This window comes from Salvelinus alpinus, chromosome 8 (assembly GCF_045679555.1).
Source record: "Salvelinus alpinus chromosome 8, SLU_Salpinus.1, whole genome shotgun sequence".
Taxonomy (NCBI): domain Eukaryota; kingdom Metazoa; phylum Chordata; class Actinopteri; order Salmoniformes; family Salmonidae; genus Salvelinus; species Salvelinus alpinus.
Window position 1 is genome coordinate 87,042,846 of NC_092093.1, and position 13,571 is coordinate 87,056,416.

At 41.9% G+C, this 13,571-nt stretch overlaps 2 protein-coding genes across 4 annotated transcripts in view; both read right to left on the reverse strand.

Moving 5' to 3' along the window:
• Positions 1–13,571, reverse strand: part of LOC139583845 (GTPase IMAP family member 4-like) — a 796,172-nt gene that overhangs the window by 100,280 nt on the left and 682,321 nt on the right. The window lies entirely within an intron of this gene.
• On the reverse strand, positions 2,439–10,626 carry LOC139583840 (zinc transporter ZIP12-like). Of its 3 annotated transcripts, none has more exons than XR_011676627.1 (4): positions 4,147–4,592; positions 3,990–4,065; positions 3,276–3,451; positions 2,439–3,083 (listed from the first exon to the last, which is right to left on the reverse strand). XR_011676627.1 is itself a non-coding variant. In XM_071415376.1 (4 exons), exons 1-4 carry the CDS (start codon positions 10,524–10,526, stop codon positions 2,985–2,987), a joined length of 573 nt encoding a protein of 190 aa, XP_071271477.1. In that variant the 5' UTR covers positions 10,527–10,626; the 3' UTR covers positions 2,439–2,984. The 3 variants fall into 3 exon arrangements, 2 of the variants coding, with proteins under 2 accessions (XP_071271477.1, XP_071271478.1); XM_071415376.1 differs by lacking the exon at positions 4,147–4,592 and adding an exon at positions 10,305–10,626; XM_071415377.1 differs by lacking the exon at positions 4,147–4,592 and adding an exon at positions 4,968–5,104.

A 13,571-nucleotide genomic window follows, 5' to 3' on the forward strand; every position in this document is an offset into this window, starting at 1 on the left:
AGGTTCACCTTCCAACAGGACAACGACCCTAAGCACATAGCCAAGACAATGCAGGAGTGGCTTCGGGACAAGTCTCTGAATGTCCTTGAGTGGCCCAGCCAGAGCCCGGACTTGAACCCGATCTAACATCTCTGGAGAGACCTTAAAATAGCTGTGCAGCAACGCTCCCCATCACACCTGGCAGAGCTTGAGAGGATCTGCAGGGAAGAATGGGAAAAACTCCCCAAATACAGGTGTGCCAAGCTTGTAGCGTCATACCCAAGAAGACTCAGGGCTGTAATCGCTGCCAATGATGCTTTAACCAAGTGCTGAGTAAAGGGTCTGAATACTTACAAAAATGTGATATAAAAAAATAAAATATAAATGAGCAAACATTTCTAAAACCTGTTTTTGCTTTGTCATTATGGGGTATTGTGTGTAGATTGATTAGGGGGAAAAAATGAAAAAGTCAAGGGGTCTGAATTCTTTCCGATTGCACTGCCAAAATAAAGGAAACACCAACATAAAGTGTCTTAATAGGGCACTGGGCCACCACAAGCCAGAACAGATTCAACGCACCATGAGATAGATTCTACAAGTGTCTGGAACTCTATTGGAGGGATTCCATCATTTGGTGTTTTGTTGGTGGTGTTTGAAAACGCTGTCTCAGGTGCCACTCCAGAATCTCCCATAATTGTTCAATTGAGTTGAGATCTGGTGACTGAGATGGCCATGGCATATGGCTTACATCGTTTTAATGCTCATCAAACCATTCAGTGACCACTAATGCACTGTGGATGGGGGAATTGTCATCCCATGGCGGCATAGCCATGGTAGCCAAAATAATGGCCTGCCCAGCATTTTTATACATGCCCCTAAGCATCATGTGTTGTTAATTGCTTAATCAACTCAGGAACCACACCTGTGGAAGCGCCTTTTTTAATATACTTTGTATCCCTCATTTACATTATATTGGCAAGTTACCTGTACATACATACAATGTACCTGTTATAAAGGTTTTGTCTAAAAATAGAGCTCTTTGGCCACACACACCAGTGGAAGCATATGCAGAAAGTACCCCATACCTACGGTGAAATATGGTAGTGCATCTTTGATGTTATGGGGCTATTTGGCTTCCACTGGTCCTGGGGCCCCTGTTAAGGTCAACGGCATCATGAACTTTACCAAGTACCAGGACATTTTAGCCAAAAACCTAGTTGCGTCCGCCAGTAGGCTGACATTTGGCCGAAAAGTGGATCTTCCAGCAAGACAATAACCCCAAGCACTAATAAAAATCCATATAGAAATGGCTAATTTACATAAAAATCAACATTTTACAATGGTCCTCTCAGTCTTCGGACCCCATTGAAAACATGTGGTTTGAATTGAAGAGGGCAGTCCAAAAGAGTCTCAGACTCTAGACTTGAACCCCATTAAAAACATGTGGTTTGAATTGAAGAGGGCAGTTCATAAGTCTCAGACTCTAGACTTGAACCCCATTAAAAACATTTGGTTTGAATTGAAGAGGGCAGTCCATAAGAGTCTCAGTCTCCAGACTTGAACCCCATTGAAAACATGTGGTTTGTGGTTTGAATTGAAGAGGGCAGTCCATAAGAGTCTCAGACTCCAGACTTGAACCCCATTAAAAACATGTGGTTTGAATTGAAGAGGGCAGTCCATAAGTCTCAGACTCCAGACTTGAACCCCATTAAAAACATGTGGTTTGAATTGAAGAGGGCAGTCCACAAGTCTCAGTCTCCAGACTTGAACCCCATTGAAAACATGTGGTTTGAATTGAAGAGGGCAGTCCACAAGTCTCAGTCTCCAGACTTGAACCCCATTGAAAACATGTGGTTTGTGGTTTGAATTGAAGAGGGCAGTCCACAAGTCTCAGTCTCCAGACTTTAACCCCATTGAAAACCTGTGGTTTGTGGTTTGAATTGAAGAGGGCAGTCCATAAGAGTCTCAGACTCCAGACTTGAACCCCATTAAAAACATGTGGTTTGAATTGAAGAGGGCAGTCCATAAGAGTCTCAGACTCCAGACTTGAACCCCATTAATAAAAACATGTGGATTGAATTGAAGAGGGCAGTCCATAAGAGTCTCAGTCTCCAGACTTGAACCCCATTAAAAACATGTGGTTTGTGGTTTGAATTGAAGAGGGCAGTCCATAAGAGCGGATGAAGGATATCAAGGATCTGGAAAGATTATGTATGAAGGAATGGTCTAAGATCCCTCTCAACGTGTTCTCCAATCTCACAAAACGTTTTAGAAAAAGGCTTAGTGTTGTTATCCTCGCAAGGGGAGGGTGCTAGATTATTGAAAACAGGGGTGCCAATCATTTTGATGTTTTTCTTAAAAAAAATAAAAATATTACTTGTTAAACAAACTCCCTTTCTCGGAGCAATTGTATTAGTATAAAATAACATAACTTCCTTTCTTTTTTAATACAATATATCTCAGTATTTGTATAATTTATTTTATACAGTATTTTTTGCTTATTTCTATTAAGGATGACAATTATGGACCTGACTGTAGGTGTGCCAGACATACTGTAAGCTAGCTATGTGCCCTATGTTACACAGTACATCATACAAAATAAATCATCACATAGAAAATGTGTGCATGTCCTAAAACTCACATGCATGCATCTGATTTCAACAAAAGTGGATTCATCCAGCTCTAACACACATGCGTAACTACTGGATCAAAAATGACATTTGATTGTCACTGCTATTATTCACCTTACTTTATTAGCACTATCACTTGCATAAAATGCCTTGTGGCATTTCAAATAGGCAGTTCGATGCCTTCCTCTAGTGTAATACTTACACAATTATGACAAGTAGCAGTAAATAATATAGTAACCCACAAGATGTCTAAATGAAAAAAAGCAAGACCAGAAAGTACCGTCAACATTGCCATCAATTACATATATTGTATGGCAGATACCATAGTAGGATGTGCCTGCGAGTGTGTCCTGTCATCAAAACTTGAGTTTGTGCTCAAACAGGGAGGCAGGCCCAGCCCATTAGGAGGCCAAGGTTCTGCAGAAGGAACATGAGACACGGTCTGTTGGTCTTCACACGACTCATCTCTGGAAGCTGAAAGAGAGAAAGGGGACGAATAGAGAGAAATTAGGGTTCGGGAGTTTGAGTAATCTATTACCTATCAATAGGGCCAGAAGATTTTCTTGACTGTGTGAGCGGACTGATCAGGGGGACACACGGTCTGGTCAAACTCCAGTCCCTACCTATCACTGTGTTTTACTAAGAACAGCAGTAGCCCAGTCTCACCATCTCTACCAGTGACGGATAGAGGAAGATCCCTGCGGTAACCGTAAAGATCCACTGCTGGATCTCTGGTTCTGAGGAGACGAAGAGGCCGACGAAGGCCGTCAGAGCACTGAGTAAGTTCATCATCACTGCATTCCTCACAGAGAGACCTGAGCTGAGCAACACCGCAAAGTCACCTGAGATAGAGAAAGAAGAAGAAGATGCTATTTAAGGTCATTTGGGACCAGCGTTTTCAGTTCTTCGCAACTGGGACACAAATTACTCAAGTCGTGTCTGGTTTGGTTTGACACAGGGACCAAGAGAAGAACAACAACGCTGCCACCCCAAACCAACAACCTTTGACCTTTGAGCCGCTGCTCTGTGACTTGTGACCTCTCACCCATTTCATGAGGGATTTCGTGGCAGAGGATGGCTACGGTGGTCGCCATGCCCGTCTCGGCAGATGAGGAGAAGGCCGCCCCCACCACTAGGCCATCAGCAAAGTTATGGAGGCTGTCTCCCACGATAACCATCACAGCCAGTATAGGAAATACCCTGTCCTGGGAACAAAGCCTGTTTGTGTGGCGGCTCATCCACTACACTTCCTAGCCCAGTAATTACACACAGCACAATGGACAGAACTAAACAGAACAGGATCAAATTAAACAGGGAGAGAACTGTGGGACAATGAGTGAAGATGAATGAGAAAGGAGGATGAGGAAATAGCTTACTTACTTGTCTGATGTGTAAGGGTTCTTGATTCAGGCTCCTCTGATGGGATTTCTGTGCCATCTAAGTCCTCCACAGTTCCCTGTAGGGGAGCGACAACTAATAGGATTTTCCCCTTTCAATACACATCATTACAATTACACGTAATTACTCCCATCCATACCAAAATCAGCAAACCAGTGGCCACAGTTCCCCCTGCCTATATTAAAAAACAGTCTAGAGGAAGTTCACCAAAACCGTTCAGTTTCTCTATCTCCTCCTACACCATCTGCATAAGGCCTGAATGATTCAGCAGCATCATCAAGGTCTCCTGCACATTTACTCCCACTCACACCACTCTTCACTTTCCCTGCAATGCAACACTCTGGGATGTCTACATCAAAGCTCAAACTGTTCAAAATATTGCCAAAAATAATTGTGAATCCTGTAGGCCTACCTCTTTTGAATTCCTAGTGTTTTTATATTAGCCTCCCACCCCCACGCAGTGATGACAGCACATTGTCAGATCAAGACTGCTACTCCCACTCCAAACCTCCTCCAGGTTTGTCTTGTCCGTGACAGTGAGGGCTGGTAAGTATGACACATTTTGAAACATTTTGTAACAACGATTGTGTTTAACCAGGTGGGTTTCTTTTTTCTTTTTTTAATCTCTCATTTTAATCATGTGAACAGCAACACAGTCATTCCACTGCAGTCTGCCATCTTCAAAGCACAAACCTCAAAAGCTTCTTCTTTTTTTTAAACACTGTTTTCCTTTCACAATTCCAAACAAGCCTAAAAAGAGACATTTGTGTGAGGATGCACCTTCAATTGAGTTATCTATTCCTACTTTCATTTGAGGAAGTGAAATAGGGTTAATACCGTATAGCTTCTGCCCTCCATTGATGCAGTCACTGAATTGATGCAGTCATTTTTTTTTTAAAGAGCTGCCAATTACACTTTTGGAGTAGAGTATGGGTGCCAGATAGAGACAAACAGACTCACCAGCTGCATGGTGGAGACGGACTTGCCCCTTTGTGAGTGGCCATTGCAGTTGTGCTCCAGGGGGAGGTCATGGGAATGGCCCAGGCCCCCGTGACCCTGCCGGAGAAAAAGAGACTCAGTCTCCAGTCACTCTGTGGCAATGAGCCATCAGCCACCTGCACAGTCAGCTCAGACTGTGTCCCAAATGGTAACCTATTCCCTATATAGTGCACTAAGTTTGACCGGGGCCCATTGGGCTCTGCTCAAAAGTAGTGCACTAAGTATGGAATAGGGTGCCATTTGCGATGCAAATTTAGCCCGGGTTCAGCCAGAGCCAATGGGAACCCACAGATAATGAATGACTCAGATGGATTTCCAAAGCAAACGTTCAGACATAGACATGCTGGTTATGCTGAAGAGTGAAACAGTTATTGTTATAATGAGTTATTACCTCTTGTGTTTTGTTGAGTTACCACAGGATGTGGAATTTGTCTTACCGTGGACTGATGAACATCAAGGCTTTTAGAGATACTTTTGTAACCCTTTCTAGCTTTACGCAAGTCAACAATTCTTAATCTTAGGTCTTCTGAGATCTCTTTTGTTCGAGGCATGGTTCACATCAGGCAATGCTTCTTGTGAATAGCAAACTCAAATTTTGTGAGTGTTTTTTATAGGGCAGGGCAGCTATAACCCACATCTCCAATCTCGTCTCATTGATTGGACTATTATTAGCTTTTGGAAAAGTCATTAGCCTAGAGGTTCACATACTTTTTCCAACCTACACTGTGAGTGTTTAAATTATGTATTCAATATAGACAAGATAAATACATTAATTTATGCGTTATTAGTTTAAGCACACTGTGTTTGTCTATTGTTGTGACTAAGATGAAGATCAGATCAAATTGTATGACTAATTCATGCAGAAATCCAGGTAATTCAAAAGGGTTCACATACTTTTTCTTGTCACTGTAAAACCTTCTGGAAACTTGCAAAATGAGTCAGGCAGATATGACTACAGTACAATTGACTTTCCCAAGTGGATTTACTGAGACTCATTTTAACCCAGATTAAACTGATCAGTCGTACGCGAATATGGATAGAGTGATTAATAAGAAATCAGTAAATGTGTCTTAATTCTGGTTCTGGTACTGGTTCGGACAGACATTTACGATTATAAATCTATCTGTGGATACCGTAGGTCGAAATGGCTTGAGTTGAGCAATAGCCCTGGTTCCCAAGGACACCTGTGTGAGCCTGGGAACATTCTGAGCCTGTGTGACATAGGATGTGGAATCTTACACCACTTGAAGCTGGGATGTCCCTCCGACCATTTCATTCGCTCTTCTGACTGTCCATCAACTCCTGGCTGAACCCTACATCACAGCCACTGACAAAGCACATACCCGCAATCATTACATAGTAGCACAGCAGGAGAGAGTGGTATCATCACGATAGCACATTCAGAGATCAATTTATAGCCATTAATCTAAAATAATTCAAAGTTTAAAGAAAAATACTCTCTGTTTGTCATAGACAGACAATATTAATATGAGATGAAAGGCGAGTTCAGGAAGCTCTGGGAGATGTTCACAGCGATGGGGGCAGACGTTTTGATCAAGAAAGACTTTTAGGGGCCTCCCGGGTGGCGCAGTGGTCTAAGGCACTGCATCGCAGTGCTAGCTGTGCCACCAGACACTCTGGGTTCGCGCCCAGGCTCTGTCGCAGCCGGCCGTGGGGCGACGCACAATTGGCCTAGCGTCGTTAGGGAGGGTTTGGCCGGTAGGGATATCCTTGTCTCACCGCACACTAGCGACTCCTGTGGCGGGCCGGGCGCAGTGCGCGCTAACCAGGTCGCCAGGTGCACGGTGCTCCGACACATTGGTGCGGCTGGCTTCCGGGTTGGAGGTGCGCTGTGTTAAGAAGCAGTGCGGCTTGGTTGGGTTGTGTTTCAGAGGACGCATGGCTTTCGACCTTCGTCTCTCCCGAGCCTGTACAGGAGTTGTAGCGATGAGACAAGATAGTAACTACTAACAATTGGATACCACGAAAAAGGGGGGAAAAAATCTTTTTTTTAAAGAAAGACCTTTAGAAAATATGCACATTTTCTCTAACACTAAACATACAAATATATACTTTACTGTTATAAGGAAGGTGAAATCTTATAGTTAGCCGTTTTATAATTTGATTATGCTATATTTGGAAGCATATGTGTCAGGGATCATCAACTGAATTCAGCAGTGGGCCAAATTTTCTGGAGCGGATCGTCAGGCGGCCAGAACATAATTACAAATAATTTGTAGATTGCAAATTGACCGCAACAAGCCCAAACAGATATAGTTGACTAAAACATCATAATAATTTTAAACCTTGTATACGATCACGTATATCACTATTATTCATAGGAATACTTTGGAACAGATTTCCCAAATTCAAATGATTTGCTGTTTTTTTTTTTACAGTCTTTTATGTCCAAGAATAAATCGATAAAACATTTAGTTGCCAATAAAATCACCCACCAGGTGGGGAACCCTGATATAAGTAATTTCAAGCCTTATTCATACTGTTTTGTTGAATAGGAAACATTTCATATATTCATATTTGTATCATACTTATACTGTGTACTTGAGCTTGTGTCCTCAAAAGTGACTACACCTCAGCAATGTATAACTTTTACTAGAAAGGTCAGATAAAAATATAAAAAATGTAGTTGATTGATGTGCGTCAATCTGAGTAACATAATAAAATAAATCCCCATCAAAGTTTGACAGTTTAAGCTAGAGATATCTTTTTGTTGCATTGGATGCGTCTCAATCCACTGCATCCACCGATGTTCGCAGGTGGCAGAGCTAAAGCAAAATCAAATAGCTAAATGATCCATAGTATGACCATCTTAAAATGTTTAAAACAATTCCATGTGTCAGTTTAGAACCCCCCCCCCCCCTTTTGGGGATTACGTACACCACATTTTCCATTACATTTAGTGACATTTATTAAAGGACCAAAAGCAGTTTGTGCTAAATATCCAAGGCATGTTCTTTGTCACATAATTTTTTCTGTTGTGAGGTGATGTCAATTAAGAGGTACTCTAATATGCTGTCCCCCTGTGAAATGCAATTAAATTCACATATATATTTTTTTCTTTCCGTCCCTTCATCATCTGATAATAGGCCTCTTTTACCCATTTAGGGGCTTTGTGTTAGTGTGAATACAGCCCTGGCCAGACACACGCAAAAAACACACAAAAGTCCACAGGGGCGAGAGTGGGCGAAGCACTAACCCTTGCAAATATTTTCAATGCACAATTCAATGGTGAACAAAACCAAAATGTTTCAGGGTCATACGAGTCTGTTTTCAATGAATTCGTTGCTTTCCTGATTTCTAAATCCCCTGTGCAACTGAGAGCTTCATTCTGTGCTTCTTACACACACACTGTTATCCCGAAAAACTTCAGAGAGCAATCTGTCAAATTGACTGACCTCTTCCTGATTTGGCCTAATTTTTCATCAAATCCTCATTAAGAAATACTAGCGGCCATGACTGTAGGCAAACAAGAGTTGTCTTGGGGATGTGGTTTGATGTCTGTGTCTTTGCCATTCAATCACAACAAACAAGTGCAGTAGTGAGTACAGCGAGGTAAGCTAAGCTAGCTTTGCTAAGGAGAGAAAAACGTTTTGAAGTTGAGGACTTCTCCCCTCCTGACTGACTCGCCTTGTTTTGATCTTGTGCTTGGCACCATAGCTGTGTTCGAAATACTCATACTAACATACTGTATACTACATACTTAATGAGTATACACTACATACTAATAGTTTATTTTAGTATACTGTAAACAAACGGTATCCTTTCAGTTGAGTGTACTAGTGTAACAGTATAACTTTAGACCATCCCCTCGCCCCGACACGGGCGCGAACCAGGGACCTTCTGCACACATCAACAACAGTCACCCTCGAAGCGTCGTTACCCATCGCTCCACAAAAGGGGAAACACTACTTCTACGTTTCAGATAAATTGACGTAACTGATTGAATCGCTATTAGCGCGTACCCGCTAACTAGCTAGCCATTTCAGATCCGTTACACTCACCCCCCTTTCAACCTCCTCCTTTTCCGCAGCAACCAGTGATCCGGGTCAACAGCATCAATGTAACAGTATAAATTTAGACCGTCCCCTCGCCCCGACGCGAACCAGGGACCTTCTGCACACATCAACAACAGTCACCCTCGAAGCGTCGTTACCCATCGCCCCACAAAAGCCGCTACCCTTGCAGAGCAAGGGGAAACACTACTTCTGGGTTTCAGAGCAAGTGACGTAACTGATTGAAACGCTATTATCGCGTACCCGCTAACTAGCTAGCCATTTCACATCCGTTACACTAGCGCATCTACCGGAAGTTGATGCTGTTGCTATGCAACTTCTTGCTAGCATAGCTAACAAATTACTAGCTAGACATCGTACGACTTCATTAACAATGTCCATTGAGAACGCACAACGACTGTACCACTTAGCTAAGTGTAACCAAGTCAATAAACGTTGGGTAGTTAGTTAGATAGCATATAGTTAATATACTGGCATGTTCGATGTATAAGTAGCCAACTAATGGTACATAAAAGCAACTGCTGTAATGATATGCTACGCGGTTCGTAAGGCTAGCATAGTTAACAAATCCGTCAGCCAACATAATGTGTCACGTAACTTATTTGAAAAGTCATTAATTTATTACATTGCTCAACATTTTCTTAACATTTGTCATAATTAGTTAAAGCAATGAATTTTTATCCACGCTCGTCGGACTACGGCAGCATATATACCGCCATTTTCTTAAATCTGAAAATGTTGTGAAGCCACGCCCATTTTATGAAGAATTGCATTATGGGCCCTAAAAGGGCCCTAAAAGCACGGAAATCATCCTCCATTACTCTCTTGTATACTTTGGATTTTGGCAAATGTAGTACGACATCCGGGAATTTTTGGCATACTAACTATATCCATACTATGACCAATAAGCATACTACATACTCAATTTAGTCACAAATAGTACAGTTAGTGTAATTAGTTTGAATATTCGAACACAGCTCATGTCTTGTTTAGAGTTGTTTTGACTGATGTCTATACTAATATGGCAAAACATTTCTAGCTTAAAAAAACCAAAACATTTCTAGCTTTTTGAGTGTAATTCCCCATTAATTGCGGACCTAGTCAGAGATGACTGTATTTGTCACACCCTGATCAGTTTCACCTGTCTTGTGCTTGTCTCCACCCCCACATGGTGTCTCCCATTTTTCCCCATTATCCCCTGTGTATTTATAGCTGCGTTTTCTGTTTGTCTTTTGCCAGTTCGTCTTGTTTTGTCAGGTCTTACCAGCGTGTTTCCCAGTTCTCTAGTTCTTGTTTTCGAGTCTTCCTGGATTTGAGCTTTCTGCCTGTCCTGACCCTGAGTCTGCCTGCCGTTCTGTCTCTGATTGACTCTACCTTGGAATACGAAACTCTGCCTGCCCTCAATCTGCCCTTTGCCTGCCCCTTTGTTTATAATAAATATTCTGAGAAGCAAACTATCCACCTCCTGTGTCTGCATCTGGGTCATATCCTTGAGTTGTGATAGTATTTGGCTTGCAATATTTCTCTACTGCACATCATCATGGCAGAGTTTGCAAAACAAATGTGAACTGGATTGATACAAATAAGCATGCTATCATTCTGTCAGGTAGGCCTACTTTGTAGTTAACATTTTATTGAGAAGATTCTGGGGAAAGCAATTCTGTCTACCCACAAGACAGTTGGAATTAAGCCAACACTGACAGTCAGGGGCGATATTGCTGTAAATGTATTTATTGACAGATACATTGTTATGTTTGTCTTTTTAAGCCGATAGTGTGTCTAACCAGCGATTGTGTCAATGTGACTTTGATTGGCTAGCAGCAGGGAGCTTGCAGTGGCTGATATTTGTGAGATGTGTTTATGACCGTTTGATGGAACCCATGGAAAGTGTATGCTCTTTCAGAATAGTTTGGCGAGCTACTCATAGGTGGGCTGAGAGCTACTCATAAGTGGGCTGAGAGCTACTCATAGGTGGGCTGAGAGCTACTCATAAGTGGGCTGAGAGCTACTCATAGGTGGGCTGAGAGCTACTCATAGGTGGGCTAAGAGCTACTCATAAGTGGGCTGAGAGCTACTCATAGGTGGGCTGAGAGCTGCTCATAGGTGGGCTGAGAGCTACTCATAGGTGGGCTGAGAGCTACTCATAGGTGGGCTGAGAGCTGCTTGTAGCTCGTGATCTACCTGTTGGAGACCCCTGACCTAAGACCTATAGCGTAATATGAGAAGAATGTAATTGCTTAACGTATGTAGATATTTTAAAGAAAGTGTTTTGATAACTTTCAAGTGTAACAGTTCCATGTAGAATAAACCATATTTCACACGCAGTGTTCTGCTAATATAACAATATGCAAATATTACACTTGTCTTTCATATTTTATTTTCATTCACAACCGATAGATACTGTACCTATCAACATTGTCTGGTGGTGCTGGGGCTACCTTGCCAAACATGTCAGATGTCAGACCTTCCTGTATGGTGTCCCATACACCCCCCCCCCTTTGATAGTACCATTCTATTCAACAATAACAAAAAACAAAAGACAAAAAGTTATGTGTCTTGTATAGTTTTAATGCTCAGTACAAGGTCTTTCCAAATTCAGACATCGGTGTCAACCTGTCTTTCAGTCAGAGGACTGAAAGCCTCTCTCCTGTCCTCCATCTGTAGAAAAATTTGATTAAGTTGATGAGTGACACATGTATTGAAAGGATGATGTTATCGTGTCCATATATGCATTTTATTGTCTGTCTGTAAAATCTGTTTATTGTGGCAGGACTATTTCAACAAGTCAAATTCCTGTACATGCAAATGTATTTGGCGAAAAAATGTGATTCTGATATTACTAAACACCTGTGATGTCCTGTCTTATTAGCTATCACCCTTCTCAGGTGTTCGCCAGCGACGGTAGATCAGCTCCAAGCCCCCCTCGTCACGGATACTGGTCACGAAGGAGCCTGACATACGGCTCCAACCCAGCTCCAATCACAGAAAAAGAGAGGGAGAGAGAGAAAGACTGTCACCATACAGTCATGGAAGCCAACAAAAATACATGGTTCAACGTAGTCAATCAGAGATTATGAATCACAGCTAATTCACAAGGGATATGTTCCAGCATAGCACGGACTGTTTGTCATTACTCACCCTGGCCCAGAAGTAGTCCATAGATGGGGGGAATCGCCTTACAACATACAAGACACAAACAGCACTGATTACATTTTCAATGGTGGTTATGTCCTCCATTACTCTCAAACAGGACTGGTGTCTGACCACTGCTTCCTTATTTGGTGATCTGTCATTATTATTTTTGGCCCAGAAAATACTGTACACAATAATATTGTTGATTGTTGGTATCATTTTTGGGGGTTAGCTAGTTTGCTTGATTATTTAGCAGGGATCTTACAATAGTTAGCCAGTTCGAGTTCAAACATTGAAAAAAGCTTGCAACATGCGCCAAACATGTCGTCAGGTTTACTTTATTATGAGCCAAATAGCTAGCTAAAATGAGCTAGCAGGGATCAAACCTAGCTTCAGGTGCAGCGTTAGCTATGCAAATCTCCCTCTCACATTACACGTTAGGGAGAGGCTATGCATTTAGCAAGTCACATCACAGTATCATTATGGAATGCCGTTTGGGTCTTTACGTGTCAAAAAAGATACACATCAAATAACACTATCTGACGCGTCAAATAACACTATTTGACGCGTTAAATAAGCTTATAATTTGACACGTCAAATAACACAATTCTATTATAGAATGTTGTGTGTGATGAATTTGCACGTGCAAGCCAAGCGCCACCACTACTATCAGTAGCACTGTCAAAACTGTACAAAAAGTCTTCAAACAAGCACACACTGGTCACAAACGATGTGTTTTCAATACCACGTTGGTAATAAGGTATTATTCGTTCGACCGCAACTTCTGGGGTACCTAGCTAGCAACAATACAACCAGCCTGAAAACAGTCTGTTTTGCATGTTATTTTGGCATTAATACGTGTCACATATCAGTTTGCAAACAATGTAAAAAATAGAGTTAATAAAGCCTCCATAAAAACATGATCTCTTTTCTGCTTTCTTGAGTAAGGCAGCTCCAAAATGCAGGTGTTTCAGCCTAGCTCAGTGCTTTCTGTGGTAGTGGGGTAACCAGCGGAAAATACAGTGTGTAGGGGTTGGTAATGTTCTTTAGTTGCGCCATGATTGTCTCAGTGTTCTGTCACTCATGGGGACACTACATCACTGCCAAATCTAAGGGTAGAGCTAAAATATTCAAGCACCTTGGGTGCTGCCATAGAGTTATTGATCATGTCAACATCATATTTTCAAAATCTTAGCTACAGTCATCATCAAGAATCATCAAGTCGACAATCTACTGGCAAATCCTTTTTAATCCTTGTCATATGAAGATAAATAATAGATCAAACGTATCGGTGCTCATCGGCCATTGGACATAAATATTACACAACGAGTTGGAAATCGCAAATTCAACAATGAGTGGTTTGGAAGGAATCAGTGGCTAACTGCATTGCAAAGCGATC

Excerpts from the sequence above, each read along its gene's own strand:
- LOC139583840 (XM_071415376.1), bottom strand. The coding sequence starts at position 10,526 with ATGACCCAGATGCAGACACAGGAGGTGGATAGTTTGCTTCTCAGAATA. Across the intron at positions 3,452-3,989 it reads AACCCTTACACATCAGACAA|GTGACTTTGCGGTGTTGCTC; the intron begins GTAAGTAAGCTA and ends TCTCTATCTCAG. Across the intron at positions 3,084-3,275 it reads ATCCGTCACTGGTAGAGATG|CTTCCAGAGATGAGTCGTGT; the intron begins GTGAGACTGGGC and ends TCTCTCTTTCAG.